Genomic DNA, 26,272 nt, shown 5'->3' on the forward strand with positions numbered 1-26,272 from the left:
GTTGAATGGCATCATCAACTCAATGGACATGAGTTTGAGCAAACTCTGGGAGATGGTGAAGGACAGGGAAGCCTGGTGTGCTGCAGTCCATGGGGTGACAGCTGGACATGACTGAGTGACTGAACAACACCAACTGATAGAGGAAATGTTTTCACATGATAAATGTACTTAATGCTGCTGAATTATATACTTTAAAATGGTAAATTTTACATTGTGTGTTTTATAGTTAAAATTTTATATATATATATATATATATATATGATTGCGCATTCTGTGATAAACTCCATACTTAATAAGCAGCAGGTATGCCCTAATTAAAGCATGCTGCTGCTGCTGCTAAGTCACTTCAGTCGTGTCTGACTCTGTGTGACCCCATAGACGGCAGCCCACCAGGCTCCTCTGTCCCTGGGATAGTTCTGAGTTAATCTCTCTGTGCTACCAGTAGCAGCAAGCACGATGTGCTAGCACCATTTTAAATGCTTTACCCCAAGCAAGTATTATTCCTAAATTACAAAGGCAGAAGCTAAAATATGGAAGTGAAAACACAAATCGCCCCAAACCACATAACTTGCAGGTGATAGACCTGAGCTTTGATCCCAGCTTGTCTAGCCTGTGCCGTTAGCTGCTGTGCTGTAGGGTGCACTCCTTTATGTCCACATAAAGATGTGCTTAAGGCAGCATATTCTCAGACTCCCAGAAGAATGTTAAAGAATGATAAAGTTTCAGTTTTTTAAGAACAGACTATTTTTACTCAAATCTGCAAAGTAAAGGCATATTTCTATTGCCCTTGTTATTTATTCGATTACCATATAATCAATTAAATCAGTGGTTTAATTACCACTGAACATATGCATACCATGAAACAACTACAAGAAGTACAGTTCTCTTTTGGTGCAAATTCACTGTGCTATGCAAGGCTGTTGTCTGTGGTCAGAGGAATCCTGTGGCCCTTTGCAGTCTTCTGTTGCAACAAGAGTTACATGCAGTTTCTCAAATAGCTCTCTCTCTCCCCATCTTTCATTCCAGGGGCTGGACTTTGTAAGCTAAATCAGGTTTTGTTGAGTCACAAATCAGGGACTTGGCCATGAGGCATGCAGCAGGCTGAGAGAAGTAAAGAAATATTATAAGCACAGAGAAGGGGGTAAGAAGTGATGGGTGAGAAGAAACTGATTTAGAATAAAATGTCAGCCTCTGCCAGGGATCTCCATACAATCCCAGATCACACTGAGGAGTACAGCTCCTTTGTGTTGCACTGCAGGGCCTCTGGAATGGCACCGTTCACACTGTAGCCTTTGGGAATGACACCCTCTGGACTGGTGCAGAGGAGAACTTGTGTGGCTATAAGCAGGGGCCCTGCATTTGAGGCCTGAAGTCATTTCTAAAAGGGCAAAATCTGCACAGCAACCAGAGTTCTTGGACAGATGCAGTGGTTAGATGCATGCCAAGGGCATGTTTCCAGCTTGGTCCATCCAAGTGGACACAGGGAAATCCACAACTTGGGCTCGTCTCCAGATGGGAGGGTGTTGACAGCAGTTAGGTAGGATTCAGAAGCAGCTCCCGTTCCAATAAAGAGACAGGGTGGGTCCCATCAGTGGGGAGGAAATAAGGACGCATGGCTTACTGTTCACCTATCTCCACCTCTGTTCTTTCCAACCCAGACTGCATCTAGCCCAGTAATGCTAGCATTGACAGAACCCCAGTTAACCACAAGATTTGCCTCCCTCGGTTCTGTAAGTGGCTCAGGTAGAGCCCACCGTGGGAAATAGTTGCTCTTGATAGGCAGCTAAGGCAGAGGCGTACTCCATGATATTCATACCTAGAGCACTACGTGGTCATTTTGGGATCCTCATCAGTCAGTGCTTGTGGAAATGTGGCTCTATACCTACTTCATGCCTTTTTGCCAACCAAATCCTAGAAATTTATCCCTTGTCATTTATCCACTCTCTCCTTTTCCTGACACTTCTCTCGATTCAGGAGTCCAGCCCAGGACTCAGTGATAGTCAAGTATTTCCTTAGAGAGTTTTTTCATACAGAATATTACCAGATGCTGTGTGTTTGCTCAATGATTTGGTATGCATGAGTGTAGAAAGTCCTCTCCTGGGGGCACCAGCCCATTGGTTTTCTGTTAAGAGATTTCCTTTCAACAAGACACTATCACACAATATCAGTTTGGTTCAGTCGCTCAGTCGTGTCCAACTCTTTGCGACCCCATGGACCACAGCACGCCAGACCTCCCTGTCCATCACCAACTCCCAGAGTTTACTCAAACTCATGTCCATTGAGTCGGTGATGCCATCCAACCATCTCATCCTCTGTCATCCCCTTCTCCTCCTGCCTTCAATCTTTCCCAGCATCAGGGTCTTTTCAAATGAGTCAGTTCTTCCCATCAGGTGGCCAAAGTATTGGAATTTCAGCTTCAACATCAGTCCTTTCAATGAATACTCAGAACTGATCTCCTTTAGGATGGACTGGTTGGATCTCCTTGCAGTCCAAGGGACTCTCAACAGTCTTCTCCAATACCACAGTTCAAAAGCATCAATTCTTGGGCACAGAATAGATGGGTTTTAAATATCTCAGCCATTTTCAAGCTGACTTTGGGTCATGAATACCTCCCATCTTGACTTTCTGATTCTCAGATTCCCCTTCAGAAGAGGGGGCCCTCAGTGAAATAGAAAAATTGACGGTAAGGCCTTACCAGTGTAGAAACGCTTCATTTAATTTCAAAAGGAAGCCTCCATAATCTAGATACAGGGGAGAAAATTGAACTGTGTACTTTGCCATGCTGCTAAGTGTTTTGAATCTCAAGATATTAAGGAAAACAATAGTTTTCTGAGCTAGTTCCATTGCAGTTCTGTCTTATAAGAAACAAACTACCATTCAAAGATCCTTCTAGCTCTGGGACTTCAGGATTTTTTAACTGGCACCTAGCATCAGCTTTCCCACATAAGGCAAATTTTTGAGATGACTGAGTTTTGGGGGCAGGCCAAGAGGCCAACTCCTGTAGCCTTTGTTGAATGAATGTTGACTGTCTTCTCATGTCAAAGTTTATGCTACCTTCTGTACCATTAGGAAATAACCAAATTGAGGCAGGAAAAATTCAACTATTAACCCTCACTTTGGTTCTACAATAGATCTTTCTGTCTTCCTCTATAGGACAAAATATATCACCAGCTGTTTCAAATTTAAAACTAGAAAGTTGAGTTTCTGGAAGCTAAATGACATTGCTACTCTTTTTTATGATATAGCTTCTTTGGGCAGCAATAAGAAAAAGAAAGAATTAACCAGAAACAATAAAAAATGTTGACTCTATTTAATGTTAACTATGTTGACTATGATGATTAATGTCATCATCATGCATTTTAGATCACATAAAAATGAAACAAATTATACTTAAATACAACTTAAAAGAAGCAATGGATGAAACTAAGGCTTTCAAAGATATAGTGAACTTGTTATATGTAACATTGATTTATAGAAAATAATTTTATGATTATGACATTTGCTTCTATTATAGACTTTCTGGTTTCCAAGGCTAATTTGACAGAGGCAATTTATTTCCTTGACTTATTTCCTTGACTGTTGTGCTTTCAGTTCGGGTGGTTCCCATTGGGGAAAACCAGTAGTACCCTGAGCTGGGATTTGATGGGTCAATCACATGGACTTCCCCCAAGAGAGGTTTGGGCAGGAATAAGAATGTACTACATAACTCATCTAATTATACTATACAGATAAAAACTGCAGTCAAAGCAAACAAACAAACAAAAAAAAACAAAACTACAAGTATAAATACTGTGTAAATGAAAGTGATAACACAATTTATAATAGGATGTATGTAACTTAAAATACCTAAGCATAAATTAAATCCTCTTTGACTTCAGCTATTATTAATTGCTGCTTAAATCAAATGTAGTAAATCATTAAACATCTTCAAGACTCAGGTTCTTCTTCTAAACTGGAAGAATCTACATCAAAAGATTGTTGTGATCATAAAGGAGCAATACACACATAAGGTTCTTAAAACAGTACCCAATGTGTAATAACCAATCAATCAATGTTACCTATTTTTTTCCTTTTTTTGCTGCAAGAATGTTGTCTTCTTAGGATGCCTTAAATGCAGCAAAGTCAGACTTTTCCATAGAGGTTCCTGGTGCTGTTTTTGCTAAATGTTTGTGCTTCTGAGCCTCAGAATAGTGTCAACTTCAAAGGATTTCAGAGAAACCAAGGGGATGGCTCCAAGCACTGTTATGGGATCTTCTTTCTTGCTAGATCTTCTTTTGTCATGTCCTCAGAGAAATTTATTTCAGCTGTCTAGAGTTTTAGTTCAGCCTGCAAGTCAGAATTCGCTCTGTATTAAGTTCTTCTTAAAATAAGCAATTAGGTGAAAAGTTCAGGACACGAAGAGATCCACAGATTCTAAGGGTCATTAAGATCCCCTTTTTTCTAATCAAGACAGCATTACAGCAGCCCACCTGACTGAGGACCAGAGTTCTTTCTCCATATGCAATAGTCATGGTTGCAATAGCTATTGAAATACCATTGCAATAGTTATTACAATACCGTTGCAATAGCTATTGCAATATCGTTGCAATAACTATTGCAATACCGTTGCAATAGCATGGTAATGATAAGAAACATCACTAAGCACTTTCTCTGTGCTGAGAGCACCCTTCTGTCTAAAACCTTATGTGAATCAATCCATTTTATGCTCACATTAACCAGAGTGACCAACTCCTTTTGGTTTGTCCAGGTCTTTCCCAGTTTTAGCACCCAAAATTTTAAGTCTCAGGAGCCATTTCAGTTCTAGACATTTAGAGATGGTTGATCACCCTAAACATCTCTTAAAACAGGTGCTTTTATTATTGTTTCCAATTAAGTCACAGAGGGACTTCCCAGATGGCACAGTGGTAAAGAATCTGCCTACCAATGCAGGAGACACAAGAGACGCAGGTTCAATCCTTGGGTTGGGAAAATTCCCTGGAGTAGGAAATAACAACCCATTCCAGTATTCTTGCCTGGGAAATTCCGTGGACAGAGGAGCCTGGCGGGCTACAGTCCATGGGGTTGCAAAGAGTCGAACATGATTGAGCACGCATGCTAGATAGCTACTAGATAGAAGTCACAGAGAGGTTATGTAATGTGCTCAAGGACATAAAGCGAGTAAGGAGAAGAGACTGGTTCCAGCGTCGGGACTCTTCATAACCACCATGGAGCAGAATGAGACTTCTGTTGAGGAGTTGGAGCAACTGGGCCCTAGAAGTGACTCCTGAGGGGACAGGCTTTTCAGTCCTTGTCTCAGGGCAGAGACACTGGTTGTGAGAGTATTGCAGAGTCTCCATCCCCTGAAGGTTAGTGGATATGTCTCACTATTCTCTAATGGCAACACAAAACAGCAAGCTGGGACAATATCTGAACAGTTTTCAGATAAGAACTTTACAAGCACGTATACACCAAGAGACACTGCAGTCAACTGAGTGTGATTAGATTTCAGCCTGCATGTACAAAATGTCCAGATACCGTTCCTCAGTCAGCTCCCCACCCTCTACCCTTTGCTATGTGAATCTTAATAAAATTCTCTTTTTATTAGGACAAGACTTCTTTCTCTACCCAGGTCTTCTTGTTCAGGATAGCTTTATTCTCTATCATTATTTTTCACTTATTGTAAGATTACAAAATTTCACAGCTCAGCTTTGCAGAAAAAAATGCACCATCATTTTGTCAGGAATTCCTCAAGAACAACTAACCACTGGTTAGTAAGGGGGAAATTAACTGAGTCCTTATTTAAATTTGGTTCCATTTGATCACTTTGAGTAGTGTATTTAGGAAACAAGCTCTTATGTGGATAAAAATGTTCTTTTTCCTACCCCCTGCCACACTTCTCTCTTTAAGGTGGCATCTGGGGGCATGAGGAAGTGGGTCCTGTTTCCTTGTGGTGGTGGAGAAGAATTGTGCCTGGTGGGTAGCGGGCAGAGACAAAGTGTCTTCTTGCCTAATGTCCTTTGCTTTGATCATCCTCTCTGCAAAAGTCTAACGTCATGTTGCTTATTTTCCAGGCACTGTGTGCATAGCTCTTCCTGGCAATGTGACTCCAGCTCAGCACCCACTGGTGCTGTGACCCCTCTGAGGGCTGCCTGAGACAGTTTTCTCTGCCCTATACTGGACAGAGCTCCTCCCCACTACAGTAATTTCTCAGAAAAGCTGTCCAGAAAGAACCTCAGCTTCTACTTCCTCTTATCCACTCAGTTACAGAGGCAAGTGTGGCCCAAGAGAGCTGAACTTTGTACCTCCTCTGCTTGCCTCCGAGCTGTGCACTTAACTAAATTGGCTGCCGCATACTGGTTCAGAGAGTCATCTAGGAGTGGATCTCTTTCCTAGCTGTCACCATTGCCCTCCATGTTACCATACTTAATCTAATATACTGCCCCTTCCCCAAGCTGAAGTCTAAATATAGGGAAATCAGGACCCACTTCTGATGACTTCACACTCTCTCTCTCCTCTCCACAGTCACCCCTGCCAGAACTGAAAAGTCTCTCTTTGACTTTGTCTGTGTTATGTTCTCCCTACCATCCACAGAGCTGACCTAGCTGCCCTGACCCCACACACAGGTCTCTAATGGGAGTTCTCCATGTTCGGGGGCTGATAGACTAAAGGGAGATAAAGAAATTTAGAAAATCCCTCCTCAAGACAAAAGCTTTGCTTGCAAGGCTATCGTTGTGCTGTATAATACAATTTTGGCAGTTAAAAAAGATGAATTCTTTCTTAGTCTTTCTCTTTGTATTCTTATAACTATCTAATGTCTACCCCACTACCATTCCATGCCCACCCTGCCAGGTAGGTGGAGGCTCAAGTGCACTACAGTGAAGTTTATGAACTCAGGAAGGCAAAAGAGAAAAGTGTGTTAAAAACTATAAAATATTAGCCTCATTGCATGGTAATTTTGTGAGACATCATTTAAATTACCTCCTTTAATACCAACCTCTTAATTGTGTATGATTTTTTTTTTCTTTTTAAACTATTAATACATTAATATAAACCCAAAGGATGGGAATTCCCTGGCAGTACAGTGGTTGGGACTTGGTGCTTTGACTGTCAGGGGATCTGGTTCAATACGTGGTGGAGGAACTAAGATCCCACAAGCTGCCCAGTGCAGCCAAAAAAAAAATAAAAGTAAAGCAATAGTATTCTTTAAAAATACATAAACAAACCCAAAATAAAAGAATTAAAATAATAGAGAATTTGTTGTTGTTGTTCAGTTGCTCAGTCGTGTCCGACTCTTTGCGACCCCACGGAACGCAGCATGCTAGGCTTCCCTGTCCTTCACCATCTCCTGGAACTTGCTCAAACTCATGTCCATTGAGTCAGTGATGCCATCCAACTATCTCATCCTCTCTCACTCCCTTCTTCTCCTGCCTTCAATTCTTTCCAGCATCAGGGTCTTTGCCAGTGAGTCAGTTCTTCGCATCAGGTGGCCAAAGTATTAGAGCTTCAGCTTCAGCATCAGTCCTTCCAATGAATATTCAGGGTTGATTTCATTTAGGATTGACTGGTTTGATCTTGCAGTCCAAGAGACTCCTCAAGCGTCTTCTCCAATACCACAGCTCAAAAGCATCAATTCTTCAGCGTTCAACCTTCTTTATGGTCCATCTCTCACATCCATACCTGGCTACTGGAAAAACCATAGCTTTGACTATACGGATCTTTGTCGGCAAAGTAATGTCTCTGCTTTTTAATATGCTGTCTAGATTGGTCATAGCTTTTCTTCCAAGGAACATCTTTTAATTTCATGGTTGCAGTCACCATCTGCAGTGATTTTGGAGCCACCCAAAATAAAGTCTCTCACTGTTTCCACTGTTTCCCCATCTATTTGCCATGAAGTGATGGGACCGGATGCCATGATCTTAATTTTTTGAATGTTGAGTTTTAGGCAAGCTTTTTCTCTCTCCTCTTTCACCTTCATCAAGAGGCTCTTTAGTTTCTCTTCACTTTCTGCCATAAGGGTGGTGGCATCTGCAAATCTGAGGTTATTGATATTTCTCCTGGAAATCTTGATTGCAGCTTGTGCTTCATCTAGCCCAGCATTTTGCATGATGTATTCTGCGTATAAGTTAACTAAGCAGGGTGACAATATATGGGGTAAAAAGTATATGCTCCCACCCTAACCCCAATTCTCAACCCAGAAATAATCAGTGTCAATGGTTGATGTATAGTTTTGCAGAGCTTTCTCCCATACATTTATATAAATATTTGGGTTTATATAATAGTACATAATTTTGACTCTTTTTTTCCAAAATAGAACTTTGTACACCTATGTTTTAACTCTTTTTTTCCAAAATAGAACTTTGTACACCTATGTTTTACATATTTCTGAATATAAAATTACCAAATTTCCCTTGTGTCTCTGAATTTAAAATGCATTATTAAGGCAATCACTTGCAAAAGAATTTTATCCCATTCTGATGATTCAGAACAAAAGTATGTGTCATGCTTGTTTGACCACTGGCTGGAATTTTTGCCATGAGTGGGAAAACATGGGTGGGGATGTTGCACACACATGCATGTGATATGGCCAGTGGCCAAGCACCTTCTGAGAAGGGATCATATATTTCTCGGTCAGTATGTCATAAATAGAACTTAGTAAAAATGAGACAGTCCTCTTTCCTGTCACCTTCCTGCCCTAGATTCTTATCAAATGAGAAATTGGGTAGTCTTTCCTTAGCACACATTAGTGTGCTAACAAATCACATTTCTATACCTATAGAACCCAGCCCTGGAAATACCAAGATGATTAAACCAGTGTCTTTTGACATTGAGGAATTACTCATTATTTCAAACTCATTTCAGAAATTCATCGTCACTTTTGAGAATCTATTTTTTTTTTTTTACCTTGGAACATTTTTCTTCATTTCCTGCATCAAAATTGTGAAATAATTATTATTCTGTTCAAAACAGCTAAACTTGAATAGGGTAGTGGCAGGAAAGTGTAATTTCAGCCTAAGATAAAAATTAACTTTGCAAATCATATGGGATTAAAGCTTGATAAGTGGTCCACACTGGCTCGTGATGTCTTGTTCCATTTTTTTATGTCCAGGCAAAAGCAAGAGTATTTTTAAGTGATGAGTTTGTTCTGCTTTTTTCCCCAAAAATTATAATTTATGTTTGACTTCAAAAACATGATTTTTAAAATACTTTGAAAATGTTCTCATCAGACAAATTACCAGTTTCATTTCCTCCCATTTTTTTTTCTGTCCAGTTTAGAATATTTATATAGTTAAATGACAGTATTATTCATTCATTCAGCATCAGTATTTTGAATTCCATGTATTTGAAATGTATCATAGGAGAATTAAATGGAGACTGGAAGAAATAGTTTCAGTGGGTCCTCTCTGGCTAGTGTCAAACAGAAGAGGGAAATCTACTCCAGCAGACCCTGTTGCTGTCTGTCCTGCGCTGAGCACTTGATAGTAAGTTCTGGCAGCCTTGGCAGATGTGCAACCCTGCTTTGCGCAATCATGAAAAACACATTTCTTCATGGGCCTCTATAGGCCCTCATTGAATCATAGAATTTCTAGGCTAAAAAGTACATCCTAGCATTGCAGTTTCTAAAAAATTAAACATAGATTCACCATGTGACCTGACAATCTTACTTCCAGGTATATATCCAAAAGAATTGAGATCAGGACCTAAAAGAGATATTTGTACACCCATGTTTAGCTGAAAGGTGGAAAGGTCCATTGACAGGTGAATGATGGATAGATAAACAAAATGTGCTCTATGCCTACAATGGAAAATTACTCAGCCTTAAAGAGGAATAAAATTCTGATACATTCTACAACATATATGAAACATGAAGACATTATACTGAGTGAAATAAGCTAGACACAAGAAGATATATATGATCCTTTATATATGATCCCACTTATATGAAGCACTTAGAATAGTCAAATTCATAAGTGCAGAAAACAGGATAGTGGTTCCCAGGGTTTGGGGAGAGAGGGAAATGGAGAGTTAGAGTTTCACAGATTTTCAGTTGGGGCAGATGAAATGTTCTGCAGATGGATGGCAGTGGTGATTGCACAGCAATGTAAATGTACATAAATTCCACTAAACTGATGTTGAAAAATGGTTAAAATGGGAAATTTGTGTTATATTTATTTTACCATAATAAAATATCCCTACCCTCATGGAGCTTACAATATATGAGAAAAAGAAAGATAATAAGCAATTAGAAACATAAAATTTTCAAAAGTCCACTTTAGATCAGCTTTGGCCTGCCATCATTTTTACAGATAAGTCAGAAGACAGAAAAGATAACATGAGTCTACCCACTAAGATTCTGGTTGTCTGACTCCTGGGCCAGTGATTTTTTCCATTGAACAATATTTCCTTTTTTAGATACCTCTATTACCTCTATTTTATCTGAGCTCTTCAATAATATACTGGAAAGAGCACAGACTTTCAAATTCAGCTCAACTGCTTCCTAGAAGTTTGATGTTGAGATTTCCTTCTCTATAAAGTGAGGATAGGGCTTCCCTGGTGGCTCAGCAGAAAAGAATCCATCTGCTAGTATAGAGATGTGGATTTGATCCCTGGGTCAGGAAGATCCCCTAGAGAAGGAAATGGCAACCCACTCCAGTATTCTTGCCTGGGACATTCCAGGGACAGAGGAGCACGGTGGGCTACAGTCCATGGGGTTGCAAAAGAGTCAGACATGACTTAGTGACCAAACAACAGCAAAAGTGGAGATAACTAAACCTACTTTATAAGGATTTGTTGTAATCTGTTACACTTATCAGAGAAGGCAATGGCACCCCACTCCAGTACTCTTGCCTGGAAAATCCCATGGACGGAGGAGCCTGGTAGGCTGCAGTCCATGGGGTCGGGAAGAGTCAGACACGACTGAGCGACTTCATGCATTGGAGAAGGAAATGGCAACCCACTCCAGTGTTTTTGTCTGGAGAATCCCAGGGACAGCGGAGGCTGGTGGGCTGCAGACTATGGGGTCGCACAGAGTCGGACACGACTGAAGCAACTTAGCAGCAGCAGCAGCAGTTATACTTATACCTAGGTATGAAGCAAGTCAAAGTGTTAGTCATTCAGTCGTGTCTAACTCTTTGCGACCCAATGGACTATAGCCTGCCAGGCTCCTCTGTCCTTAGGGATTCACCAAGGAAGAATACTGGAATGGGTTGCCATGCCCTCCTCCAAGTGATCTTCCTAACCCAGGGATCAAACCTAGGTCTCTCACATTGCAGGTGAATTCTTTACCATCTGAGCCACCAGGGAAGCCCTCAGAGCAAGTTGTAAATGAAAATTAGCTAGCAAGCTCTTCAAATGCCTTCTCTGAATTTGTTGCTTATCTATGATATGTTCAATGTGTGAATACTTTCAATCCAGCAATTTCTTCGGAGATATTCCTGTGTTTGAGTTTTTATAAATCATTCTAGAAATATAGTTTAGATATGGAGAAGAATATTTCAGTTTCAAATCTGGGAAATAAGCCAAACACATTCATTTGGCCCTTATTTAGCTGGGAAAGAGCTTTCAAATTATAAGTTTGGTAAAGAATTCAAAAGAGTTAAGATTTCTTTTTCCAAGAAATAAAGCCAACTCTTTCATATTTCTACTTACTATAAAAAAATCGAAGTCATACTCTATTTTTATTCATAAAAGGCACTTATTGCTAAATAAAAAGTATATAATGGCATGGATTAGATATAAGGACCACCCTGGGAGATGCATTATTAAGTGTCTCATCTCCCAAGAAGAATGGTGTGTTTCTCAGATCCAGTATGTTTAGAAAAATAGTCAAAGTTATAAACTGTTCACAGAGAATCTCAGGGCATCACAGTTACCACCACAGCACTCCTTCACTTTTTTCTACAGCTTTCTCTACCTCCAAGAGCTCTAAGCCCAGTTATCTTGTTTATTCCCTCTGAGTTTAGAATCCTCTTTACTTCCTCCCACATTTGAGGATAAAAGAGCCCAGTTATTCCCAATTCACACAGACCTATAAAGAGCTTCTCTTTATTGATTTTCCACAGCTTTTTAGGTTTATGAAAAGGTTTGTCTTACCCTCACGTTAGAGAATTATGTTGACTATATAATAATTGCATAGAAATTAATACCTTAGGTTATATTTCTAAGCCAGAACAACTTACGTTGTCTTGTTAAAGGTACTGGCAGTTTATTTTGGATTCTCCATCCTCTCCCTGCAGAAGCTACAGATAGCTCAACCAGGGATGCTCAAGACCATTAAACAATATGACTTTGCAGGAGGTCATATCACTTTGTGAACTTAACATTTTAAGTTCACATGGGACTTACATTTTAAGGAACTTGGGTCTAAAACCTGGCTCTGTCTCACTTGATTAAGTCATTTAACTCTGACTCTTTAACCCTTTAAGTGAAAAGAGATACTAATAGATAATTATGAGGATTAAGTGATAATTATATAAAACATTTAATGGAATGATTGATACAAAAGTGAATACTGATATTTGTTATTCCACACATCAACTTACTCTAATATTTTAAGTAGTACACACACACACACACACACAATAAAATCTTATTTTTATTTTTGATTATGATTTTCTTGATTTCAAATTTCCACTAGACTTTTAAAATATTGTCATAAATTATAACTCCTTTTTGACAAGATTAGGTGCATTCAGAAGTGGTATGGTGGTAGACTATAATTCTTTTCCAAAATGTTATGATATCATTTAGGACTATTTCTAATTTCTAATATTTCTAATTCTAATAAATGCTTTCTAAAATGTTAATTGGTAGATTTATAGTTCTAGTTTTTCTTACATTAATGTTTTACAACCATAAAATGAATAAAGAATTATTTCTTTACTGGGATAATAACAAGATTATTATAGCATTTAATATTATAGCATATTTAATATTTAATATTATATTAATATTTAATATTATAGCATATAATAACAATATAGCATTTAGAATATAGCTAAAATACAAATGACTAAACTAAGGACATTGTACAGGAGGCAGTGATCAGGACCATTCCCAGGAAAAAGAAACACAAAAAGGCAAAATGGTTGTCTGACAAGGCCTTACAAATAGTTGAGAAAAGAAGAGAAGCGAAAAGCAAAGGAGAAAAGGAAAGATACACCCATCTGAATGCAGAGTTCCAAAGAATAGCAAGGAGAGATAAGAAAGCCTTCCTCAGTGATCAATGCAAAGAAATAGAGGAAAACAATAGCTTGGGAAAGACTAGAGATCTCTTCAAGAAAATTAGAGATACCAAGGGAACATTTCATGCAAAGATAAGGACAATAAAGGACAGAAATGATATGGACCTGACAGAAGTAGAAGATATTAAAAAGAGGTGGCAAGAATACACAGAACTGTACAAAAAAGATGTTCATGACCCAGATAACCATGATGGTGTGATCACTCACCTAGAGCCAGACATCCTGGAATGCACAGTCAAATGGGCCTTAGGAAGCATCATTATGAGCAAAGCTAGCAGAGGTGATGGAATTCCAGTTGAGCTATTTCAAATCCTAAAAGATGATGCTGTGAAAGTGCTGCACTCAATATGCCAGCAAATGTGAAAAACTCAGCAGTGGCCACAGGACTGGAAAAGGTCAGTTTTCATTCCAGACCCCGCAAAAGGCAATGCCAAAGAATGCTCAAACTACCGTACAACTGCACTCATCTCACACGCTAGCAAAGTAATCCTCAAAATTCTCCAAGCCAGGCTTTAACAGTACATGAACTGTGAACTTCCAGATGTTCAAGCTGGATTTAGAAAAGGCAGAGGAACCAAAGATCAAATGCCACCATCCATTGGATCATCGAAAAAGCAAGAGAGTTCCAGAAAAATATCTATTTTTGCTTTATTGACTACGCCAAAACCTTTGACTGTGTGGATCACAACAAACTGGAAAATTCTGAAAGAGATGGGAATACCAGACCATCTGACCTGCTTCCTGAGAAATCTGTATGCAGGTCAGGAAGCAGCAGTTAGAACTGGTCATGGAACAACAGACTGGTTCCAAATCGGAAAAGGAGTACATCAGGGCTGTATGTTGTCACCTTGCTTATTTAACTTCTATGCAGAGTACATCATGCAAAATGCAGTGTTGGATGAAGCACAAGGTGCAATCAAGATTGCCTGGATAAATATCAATAACCTCAGATATGCAGATGACACCACCCTTATGGCAGAAAGGGAAGAGGAACTAAAAAGCCTCTTGATGAAAGTGAAAGAGGAACATGAAAAAAACGAAGATCATGGCATCTGGTCCCATCACTTCATGGCAAATAGATGGGGAAACAATGGAAACAGTGACAGACTTTATTTTTTGGGGCTCTCAAATCCTGCACTTGGTGACTGCAGCCATGAAATTAAAAGATGCTTGCTCCTTGGAAGAAAAGCTATGACCAGCCTAGATAGCATATTAAAAAGCAGAGACATTGTCAGCAAAGGTCTATCTAGTCAAAGCTATGGAGAAGGCAATGGCACCCCACTCCAGTACTCTTGCTTGGAAAATCCCATGGATGGAGGAGCCTGGAGGGCTGCAGTCCATGGGGTCGCTAAGAGTCAGACACGACTGAGCGACTTCACATTCACTTTTCACTTTCATGCATTGGAGAAGGCAATGGCACCCCATTCCAGTACTCTTGCCTGGAAAATCCCATGGACGGGGGAGCCTGGTGGGCTGCCGTCTATGGGGTCACACAGAGTCGGACACGACTGAAGTGACTTAGCAGCAGTAACAGCAGCAGCAATCAAAGCTATAGTTTTTTCAGTAGTCATGTATGGATGTGAGAGCTGGACTATAAAGAAAGCTGAGTGCTGAAGAATTGATGCTTTTGAACTGTGGTGTTGGAAAGGACTCTTGAGAGTCCCTTGGACTGCTAGGAGATCCAACCAGTCAATCCTAATGGAAGTCAGTCCTGAATGTTCACTGGAAGGACTGATGCTGAAGCTGAAACTCCAATACTTTGGCCACCTGATGTGAAGAATCAACTCATTGGAAAATACCCTAATTCTGGGAAAGATTTAAGGTGGGAGTAGATCTCAACAGAGGATGAGATCGTGGGTGGCATCACTGACGCTATGGACATGAGTTTGAGTAGGGTCCAGGAGTTGGTAATGGACAGGGAAGCCTGGTGTACTGCAGTCCGTGGGGTTGTAAAGAGTTGGACACAACTGAGTGACTGAACTGAAACTAATGAAGAATGTTCAGATTAACAAATAGCTACATCTTTCATGCCAGATATGATGATGTGGAATGCTTAGTTAAAATTAAGATAAAATTTTAACATGAAAATTAATATTGTATTATTACTATTTTTATTTCTTATTATTTTCATGGGAATATTGCTCCAGAAAGAAGCAGAAAGAATATAATAAAATGTCATTATTATGTTTTGAGGTAGGCTTCTCAATGCCAGATACTTTCAGTTCAGTTCAGTTCAGTCGCTCAGTTGTGTCCGACTCTTTGCGACCCCATGAATCGCAGCACGCCAGGCCTCCCTGTCCATCACCAACTCCCAGAGTTCACTCAAACTCACGTCCATCGAGTCAGTGATGCCATCCAGCCATCTCATCCTCTGTCATCCCCTTCTCCTCTTGCCCCCAATCCCTCCCAGCATCAGGGAGTCATGCCAATGAGTCAACTCTTCACATGAAGTGGCCAAAGTATTGGAGTTTCAGCTTCAGCATCAGTACTTCCAATGAACACCCAGCACTGGACTGGTTGGATCTCCTTGCAGTCCAAGGGACTCTCAGGAGTCTTCTCCAACACCACAGTTCAAAAACATCAATTCTTCACACTCAGCCTTCTTCACAGTCCAACTCTTACATCCATACATGACCACAGGAAAAACCATAGCCTTGACTAGACTGACCTTTGTTGGCAAAGTAATGTCTCTGCTTTTGAATACGCTATCTAGGTTGGTCATAACTTTCCTTCCAAGGAGTAAGCGTCTTTTAATTTCATGGCTGCAGTCACCATCTGCAGTGATTTTGGAGCCCAGAAAAATAAAGTCTGACCCTGTTTCCCCATCTATTTCCCAAGAAGTGATGGAACCGGATGCCATGATCTTTGTTTTCTGAATGTTCAGCTTTAAGCCAACTTTTTCACTCTCCCCTTTCACTTTCATCAAGAGGCTTTTGAGTTCCTCTTCACTTTCTGCCATAAGGGTGGTGTCATCTGCATATCTGAGGTTATTGATATTTCTCCTGGCAATCTTGATTCCAGCTTGTGCTTCTTCCAACCCAGCGTTTCTCATGATGTACTCTGCATAGAAGTTAAATAAGCAGGGTGACAATATACAGCCTTGACATACTCCTTTTCCTATTTGGAACCAGTCTGTTGTTCCATGTCCAGTTCTAACTGTTGCTTTCTGACCTGCATACAGATTTCTCAAGAGGCAGGTCAGATGGTCTGGTATTCCCATCTCTTTCAGAATTTTCCACAGCTTATTGTGATCCACACAGTCAAAGGCTTTGGCATAGTCAATAAAGCAGAAATAGATGTTTTTCTGGAACTCTCTTGCTTTTTCCATGATCCAGCGGATGTTGGCAATTTGATCTCTGGTTCCTCTGCCTTTTCTAAAACCAGCTTGAACATCAGGAAGTTCACGGTTCACGTAATGCTGAAGCCTGGCTTGGAGAATTTTGACAGATACTTTGGTGGATACTAAATACACAACTATTTGTAAGAGAGAAAGGAGGGAGAAAGGGAAGAAGGGAGGGAAAGATAGGGAAAGGGAGAGGAAAAGAGCTGTGCTTCCTACAATTGACAGAGATAAAAATACTAACAGTGGGACTCAGGCTTCTCGCTGTTGAAGCAAGAGTTAACAGGTAAGCAAGGCATGGAGTCTAAAATGATACATGTGGTAATGAATTATAACTGAAACCACAATATGAACTCATATTTTCATGCACGCATGCTAAGTCACTTCAGTCATGTCTGACTCTTTGTGACCCTTTGAACTGTAGCCCTCCAGGCTCCTCAGTCTATGGGATTCTCCAGGCAAGAATACTCGAGTGGGTTGCCATGCCCTCCTCCAGTGGATTGTCCCAACCCAGGGATCGAACCTGCATCTCTTATGTCTCCTGCATTGGCAGGTCGGTTCTTTACCACTAGTGCTAGCTGAGAAGCCCAAACTCATGTCTACCTTAATATAAATACAGATGGTTGCATATAGAAATACTTATAAATAGATATATGCCTATATACACACATAATTTCCCTGCTGTATCACCTGAAGGGACTAAAGAACAATGATACCCCAGTAGCAACAAACATACCCAATACCTAGATCTTAGTTTCTAACACAATTCTTCAGTGAAAGAAACCAAAACTCCTTAGAGAAACAGCTAATTCTAAGACAGGGAAGAAAACATGCAAAATGAGCCTGGAACATCTTGTATGTAAGATGTAAGTAAGGAAGTGATTTTAAAAAACAAACAAAAAGCCACACACCTAATGATGGCAGTGTATCCATTGGACACAGGGCTTCCCAGGTGGCACTAGTAATAAAGAACCTGCTTGCCTATGCAGGTAATGTAAGAGACACGGGTTCAATTCCTGGATCAGGAAGGTCCCCTGGAGGAGGAAATGGCAACTCATTCCAGTATTCTTGCCTGAGAAATTCCATGGACAGAGGAGACTAGTGGGCTACAGTTCATTGGGTTGCAAGAGTCAGACATGACTGAAGTGAGTTAGCACGCAGTGGACAGAGGAGCCAACTGAAAGAGCTCCCTGTGGCCAAATCTGGAACAATCAGAGCAACGGACTAAGTAAAATAATGTTGAATTATAAAATAAATATCCATGAGTACATACTGATAGAAAAAATGACTAAATAATTTGAATGTAATAACTAGAAGAGGAAGAGACAAATTTGTGCAGAATTCCACATGATTTATGTAGCTATTCTGCCCTCAGGAGGTGAAGCTACCCCCAACTCTTTAAGTATGGGTTACACACTGTGACTTCTTTTCAGAGAGGGCAATGTGGAAAGTGGGGGTGGGGGGGAGAGAACTTCATAGTGGAGAAACCTGGTAAACACTACCTCAACCAGATGTTCAAGGTCAACGTCACTAGTCATCAGTCATGTAGATAAATGTACTCTCCATCTGATACGAGCAAAATGGCACTTTACCTCTCTGGTTTCCCTCCCCTAAATTGGAAATCTCAGTCTACTCATGAGAAAAACAGACAAATCCCAGCTAAGAAACATTTTAAGAAATATCTAGCAAAAGTACTCTGCAAAACTCTCAAGGTCAAAAAAATTCTCAAGATCATCAAACACATGGAAAGTCTGAGAAATTGTCGCAGCCCAGAGGAGCCAAAGGAGACATAATGAATAATGTTGTGAGGGATCCTGGAATAGAAAAAAAGACACTAAGTATAAACTAAGGAAATCTGAATAAAAATAATGTGTCAATATTGGTTTATTAGGGCTTCCCTGGTGGCTCAGCGGTAAAGAATCCCCCTGCAATGCAGAAGATGCAGGAGATATGGGTTTGACCCCTGGGTTGGGAAGATCCCCTGGAGCCGGGCATGGCAACCCACTCCAGTATTCTTGCCTGGGAAATTCCATGGACAAAGGAGACTGGTGGGCTACAGTCCATAGGGTCACAAAGAGGGACACGACAGAAGTGACTGAGCATGCATGCACTCGTGCACATTGGTTTATTAATTATAACAAACAATATCATACCAACTTAAGATATTAATAACAGGATAAATCAAGTATAAAGTATATAGAGAACTCTATATATTGTAATTCAATATGTAAATATATAATAATCACATATTCATATACTGTAAATAATGGCTTCCCTGGTGGCTCAGACAGTGAAGAATCTGCCTGCCGTGCAGGAGATACAGGTTTGATCCCTGGATCAGCAAGATCCCCTGGAGAAGGGAAAGGCTACCTACTCCAGTATTCTTGCCTGGAGAATTTCATGGACAGAGGAGCCTTGTGGGCTGCAGTCCATGAGGTTGCAAAGAATCAGAAACAACTGAGCAACTTTCATTTCATTATAATTGTAATTATATACAATATGTATAATAATTATACATGTAATTTTTCTATAAATCTAAAAGTATTGTAAAATGAAAGCTAATTTTAAAATATCATTAATAAAAATTTAACACAGTACAGTGAATGCAGTGCAAGAATAAAAGCATATGAACTGTAGGAAAAAAGTGGGGGAAAAAAGAAAAAAAAAGTCCTTTTTTGTTGTTATTCCTTTACTTTTGGTAGACTATAGCTTATTTTTGTAAAAAAAAAAAAATCAAAGGATTTGGTTTGGTCCTTAAAAATACTGACGTTAACCTTTTGCAAGATCATCTCAAAATGATCATTTTGATCATTTCCTCCTCCATGAAGCTTCCCCTGGCTCCCCAAAATAACAGCTGCTCATTGCTCTGAGTGGCTGGCATCAATGAACTTAATTTACAATCATTGTTATAGGTGTTTCTCCCATTTGGCTGTAAACTTCTTAAGAGTAATGTCAACATCATGCCTTCTCTTGGTCTCTACACAGTGTCTGATACCCGTTCATTATCCAACACCATTTATTGCATGTCCACTGTTTAGTACCATGGATTGAACAGGAGGGAGAAAATTACAGAGAGAAATTAGCAACTGAATGTTATTGTTGAGAGAACTTTTTACTTCAGCAAAGCTCGGAAAAAAAGAATTCCAAAATGATTCTTAAAATACTTTGATTCGAAAAGAAGAATAAATGCTCTTATATTTTCATTCATGTCTTTAAAGCTATCCATGTGTAATGTGTATATGTTTTGGATATTTCAGCTTACAACACATTATATTATAATTATTGCTGCTCATGTTAACTTCAATATTTTTAAAGACCAAACCAAATCCTTTGATTTTTTTAAATAAAAATAAGCCACAGTATACCAAAAGTAAAGAAATAACAATCAGATCTGGTGTGTGTTTATCAAAGCATGACCCCCTCTCTCTTAAACATTTCTAGAAAAATAAATAACAGTTTGAGCATCAGTTGCATAAGTAAAAAATACCATAATAACCCAGATACACTAACCTTACTACCTGGAATTACTTTGAACATTCATGCTTTATGTGATTTTTTTTTTTCAGGGTGTTTCCTACACTTAAAATGCTTGTCTCTCTCATACTTTTTCTAAGTTCAAACTCTTGGTTAGCTTTCAAGGTCAGCTCAAATATTCCCTCCTCCATGAAGCCTCCCCTGGCTCCCCAAGGATAATAGCTGCTTCCTTTGAGGGGTCTGCACTGCTTGTCCCTCCATGGACGTAATTTACAACCATCATTTATAGGTGTTTCTCCCATTTTACTGTAAACTTCTTAAGGGCAACGTCAACATCATGGCTTCTCTTGGTCTCTGCACAGTGTCTGACATCCATTCATTCATCCAACACCATTTATTGCATGTTCAGCATTCAATACCATGGAATGAACAGGATGGAGAAAATTACAGAGAAAAATTAGCAACTAAGTGTTAGTATTGAGAAAACTTTCTAATCCAGCAAAGTTCAGGGGAAAAAAAAAAGAGGAAAATATTGAAACAGATCCAGTTTACTAAAAGTATTAACAAACCCTTACATCACAGATGGAGAAGGAAATGGCAACCCACTGCAGTATTCTTGCCTGGAGAATCCCATGGACAGAGGAGCCGGGTGGGCTACAGTCCACGGGGTTGCAAAGAGTCAAACACAACTGAGCAACTAATGCTTACATCACAGCACCAATGTATTTTTATAGTCAGTGTATATACTCCTAGGTGAAGGTCTCTCTCTTCTACCACGTTGTCCATTTTCTGTGATCTGGGACCCCTGCCATTGGGGTATAGAAAGCTGATAGGTCAAGACAAGTAAAATTGTTCAATAACAATGTTCATTTTCAAAAGAAAACATGAATGAGGAGTAATTTAGGAGAAGGAAAAAAATAAAAACATTTTTTTTCATGGCACAGGCCTGAAGTCCAGCTTACACTGTCAAACTACTGCACAGGTTCATACAAATGAACTTGCCCTTTTGAATCTTTCGATTAAAGCAGGTGTTTTTTTTTCCTCCCTTGCAACTTACTTGGAGACTTCTCATGCATTGTTAATCAAAAGAGAAAGAGGGATTTAATACACTTGCTTAAAGCAACTTTATTTTAATCTACATTCCATAAGATGGATCTGCTCTCAAATCGACAGTTGTTGAAGTTATTAACAGAGTGCTGTCTCAATGTATCCATTATGGCTAGATTGACTTCTAGTAGAACCATTTGTGTGTGTGTGCTCTTATGGAATACTTGATTTCTGCCTTCTCTAGTATTGATTAATTTAAATTCAATTTTGGCATCAGTGCCAAAAAAAGTATTTTTAATTGCCATTGTCAAACAATTTCCAATAGGGCAAATAATAAATGTATATTGTGCTCTATTCTGTTCTAACAAGTCTTTTATTGTCAGTGACAGGCCTCCTGGTCTTTTCTACTGAATTTGTAAGCCATTCATCCAGAGAATGCAGAAATGATTTCTGATTTCATACAAGGATTTTGAATGATCAAATTCCCCCAAACAATAAACTTCATGAAAGCTAGTCCTCTTTCATACCAATGGTCAGAATCACACACAAAGCTGTTACTTACTAAGATTTCTAAATATATTTCTAAATTGCCCTGTGGCTTTATTGTTCAGTTTCCAGTGTCGTCTTCTTTGATCTGTCATTGGCCACCCTCCTTTAAATCTTCCAAACTCTTCCCCAAAATCCTGTTATTCCTTCAGGCCTGAGCCCTGACTGTGCATAGTTAAGCTGCCCACCTCCCCACAATTCTCTAGGGAACCCCATATACTGTCATGGATGGGACTGACTCTACCTTCTAATTAGGGTTCCCATCAACTTTTAATAAACTCTAGTCCATTTCTGTTTTTGCTAGTAGGTCATGATGAATCTATTTTCAAAATATCTCTTTAAAATGTCAGATTAATTCTGAAACAATAACTACCCCATGAGCTATCAATATTACTCTTCAGATTTTAAAATTCCTAGTATGATAGGGCCTAAAGCATCTCAATGTGGCAAAAGTTTGGCTGAGTTCAAATCCTGGTTCTGCCACAGACTGGGCAGAATTGAGTGACTTTTTCTGGATCCTTGAGCCTCATTCATCTCTGCAGATACTCTCTTTAGAGCACTTATTGTACGCCACATGCTAGAGCTAGAGGGCTGAACAAGGCAGTCACGATGGCTCAATAAGCTGACCCTTTAATGGGCTGCTGCTGCTAAGTCACTTCAGTCGTGTCCGACTCTGTGTGACCCCATGGACGACAGCCCACCAGGCTCTCCCGTCCCTGGGATTCTCCAGGCAAGAACACTGGAGTGGGTTGCCATTTCCTTCTCCAATGCATGAAAGTGAAAAGTGAAAGTGAAGTCACTCAGCCATGTCCGACTCCCAGCGACCCCATGGACTGCAGCCCACCAGGCTCCTCCATCCATGGGGTTTTCCAGATAAGAGTACTGGAGTGGGGTGCCATTGCCTTCTCCGTTTAATGGGCTAGGTTTCCTCATATTTACAACAGAAAGAGTTAACACCTGGGAAGTTCTCTCGTGGTCCAGTGGCCAAACTTCTGTGCTCCCAAATCCCTGGGTTTGATCCCTGGTCAGGGAACTAGATCCCATGTGTGGCAACTGAAAAAAAAAAAAAATTAACACCTATCTTGTAGGGTTGTAAATATCAAATGATTCCTCAACACAGTTCTTCACCACCTCTGCTCTATGCTACCACCACCATGTTCCCCCACTTTCTTGCCCCTAAAGGATGATTGCTTTAAGTTTTCCTGCTGAAACTCTTCAAGATGAAATGACCTTGTCAAACCAGACCCGTTCACAGGAAGCCACACTCCTGGCTAGAGTTATTCTGGAGGTTGTCTCTGTGTAACCAAGATAACAGTGCTCTGGCCATGGCACACCGTCTCTGCCCAGACAAATGCCTGGATTTCCTTCATTCATTTGCTTATACTTCCCAGGTTATCATTTCAAAGTGCCCACTTAGATGGAAATGACACCTGTCTCCCTTTTCATTGGTAAGAGTTTTTTTTCCTCCATTGTGACTTGCTTTGAGACTTTTCATGCATTGTTAATAAAAGAGAAAGAGGGATTGAATACACTTGCTTGAAGCAACTTCATATTAATCTACATTCCATAAGATGGATCTACTCCCAAATCGACAGTTGTTGAAACTATTAACTCACAGACTGAAAACTAAAGAATGCATTTCTAAAGGTGTTTGTATGTTGCAGTATGAGGTGTAACTCTGGGAAGAATCTAATGTTTAATGCTATGTTTATTTGTTTCCAGATTCTGTTAGAAGTTGTGTAGCAAAGCTGTTCTTCACTTGTTCCCTGAAGGGTCATTACTGCCTCTACAGTAAATCCAGTTTTATTCTCATCAGTCAAGAACCTCAGCCATGGATCCAAATCATGTTCCTGTTTCAGCAGGTATGTATAATTCAAGTTCAACATGGCTCCTTAATGAGCCAGGTATGAGTTTATAATCATTTTTACTGAATTACTCTTTGACCAGAGTAATATGCAAATAATAACAATGCATACACATTTAATTAGTAATTTTTAACATGGATTTTTTTCTATATTTTAGGATAGTTTCCTTATAAAAGGCCCTAGATTAGTAATCAGGAAGACAAGCCTATTATTATCTTGAATATCTTTTCACTCTAAAATAAAAATAGTTTTTGTTCAATGATAACAACAAAAAATCACTTACTGGGGGTGGACAGCTTTCCTTATGGAGAGCTAGCCATTATTTCCCAATCTCCAAATAACTTTGGAGTCAGCATATCTTTTTTGACATTGTTAAAACACTGGAATGCCACTTTTCTATATAGAATTTACATATAGAGGTAAAGTTACATAAAGAGGAATTTAAACAACAAAGAATTTGATGCAAAGATTTTTATCACCAAAAAAAAGATTCTTGTTTGGAAATGCTTATCTTGAATGCATTAAACTTTCAATAAAATTTGAATATAGATTACAAAATGTTAGTAATAGGAGGAATCTTAGACATCATTTTTCCAAATAAGCAAATTGAAGGACAGAACTCAGACTGCCTGACTCCTGACCCAGTGGTCTTCACTTGTGTTTAAAACGAAATGGGGATTGCTGGCAGGAACAGAGAGGGTAGAGGCAGAAAAAGGAGAATGCAAATGTTACAAAATGGTTAAAAATTAGGCCAGGTAATAATAAGTTTCTTTACTTCTATTAATAAAATATTTCTGTAATAGTCTCAGTGAAAGTCACTAATCAGATAGTCATATTTCTTTATAAAATGGGGCAGGTTTATTAAGAAAAAAATGAATTTTAATGCTGAATGTATCATAGTTGTAAAGTGGAACTATAACAATTAAGAAAGAAAAGAGACAAGTTAGACATGGCTCAGGGATACCATCTTTTTCTATATGAAGTCTCAAGAACACGTAATCATATCTTGTAGAGAACAACTCATATTTTGACGTGAATCAAATTGTATATGAATATAGGGACTTCCCTGGTGGTACAATGGATAAGAATCCACCTGCCAATGCAGGGGACACAGGTTTGACCCCTGGTCTGACAAGATTCCACATGCCTCAGAGCAACTAAGCCCGTGGCCACAACTACTGAGCCCACCTGCAGCAACTACGAAAGCCCACACACCCTAGAGCCTGTGCTCCGCACCGAGAGATGAGAAACCGCAGGACAAGAAGCCCGTGCACTGCGGCAAAGGCAGCCCCAGCTCCCGCAACTAGAGAAAGCCTGAGCGCCGCAACCAAGACCCAGCACAAGAGAAAGTGTACATGAATATAAAAAACGGCATTGATTTTCTTCCTTTTCTTGAAATAAAAACCTTCTTCTCCTACTCTACTAATGTTTTTCAAATAGTTTTCATCAGTGATTTTGTACTTGGTTTCATCTTTGGCTTTATTCTTCACAGTTGTCAGTTTTCTGAAAACAGACCAAGAAAGCTTGATTTTATCTTTGCCCTTTCTGTCTTATTTTATTGACTCAGTCTGATTCTTTGTTTTTTCTCTTTGAGCAAAATCACCAAAAAACATCTAGTTTTTTTTTTCTTTGTTCTTTTTACCATAATGTTTCCTTTCTTTTTCTACACCTTTGATACTGTGTGATCTGGATGAAACCTGACTTTGGGATAACTAAAAAAATCATATCTTTGACTTGATAGTTACAAACCCATATGAGCCTAGTATGCTGGGCTAGACTCTTTCCTTTCTCTGTCAATTTACAGACTCATGATGGAGTTCTCAAATTAAGAGATTCCAGTCTAAATGGACCTCTTTGGAATGATGATTAATTAAATCAGGTCCTGCTCTTTTTAAGTGAATGGTCAAATGCTGTATACATTTCTGATAATAATCAAGAAATTCCCAGATGTATATACACTTTGGGTTTCACATTAATCTGTTACTGGCTGTTAACCTTTTTAAACCTGTCAGCAACTTACTCAGAGTATGAGATCCTCCACCTTTTCCCACTAAGTACCAAAAATAGTTCATGTTGAGGAGGATAATAATGAAATTTTTCTGGAAAAGAATTGTTATTCACTTACTAAATAGAAACCATGTACACAGAGACTATTTAGAGAGTCTCATAAGTCAATATTTGCACACTCATTGACATTGAAAATGGGATTTTATAAGCCAATATCATTATTATTACACCTCCCACATGAAGGATAATATATATTATATATATTATATTTTGTGTGTGTGCATGTGCGCGTGTGTGTGTAATTGTGTGCCTTTATGTTCTGTATGTTTTTATAAAATTATTTCCTTGAATTGAGACACCTCTCACATTCTTAGGTATAACATCACATGTAAATGACTGTTAAACACATAATTGATTAAACATACAATCTAAATTTTCCTTTGAAATTTTTATTTTCATTAACTTGAATGAAATATATGTAAATGTAATTTTTTCTTATGTTAACAATCTTATTGTCCAAAACTTAAAATATCTTAAAGCTCTAAGAATATTCAGCCATTATACACTTTAGGACTGAAAATGTTTTTATTTTCCCAACCCTCCTTTACACTGTTCATATCTGAGGAATTGAATAATGGACTGTTGGTTATTTAATGTCTATTATTCATTATTTACCCTGTATAAATAAACTTGATGTATGCATGCTGCATGCTAAGTTGTGTCCAACTCTGCGACTATGTGGACTGTAGCCCCCAGGCTTCTCTGTCCATGGG

At 39.2% G+C, this 26,272-nt stretch overlaps 1 protein-coding gene across 4 annotated transcripts in view; it reads left to right on the top strand.

Moving 5' to 3' along the window:
• The window catches only part of VEPH1 (ventricular zone expressed PH domain containing 1), a 277,180-nt gene that overhangs the window by 198,400 nt on the left and 52,508 nt on the right, over nt 1-26,272 (top strand). For all 4 annotated transcript variants that reach the window (XM_061417635.1, XM_061417655.1, XM_061417624.1 and 1 more), the window contains exon 10: nt 23,350-23,489. In XM_061417635.1, coding sequence (XP_061273619.1) covers nt 23,350-23,489 — 140 coding nt within the window. The remainder of the gene's footprint in view (nt 1-23,349; nt 23,490-26,272) is intronic.

Source organism: Bos javanicus, chromosome 1 (genome assembly GCF_032452875.1).
Source record: "Bos javanicus breed banteng chromosome 1, ARS-OSU_banteng_1.0, whole genome shotgun sequence".
Taxonomy (NCBI): Eukaryota; Metazoa; Chordata; class Mammalia; order Artiodactyla; family Bovidae; genus Bos; species Bos javanicus.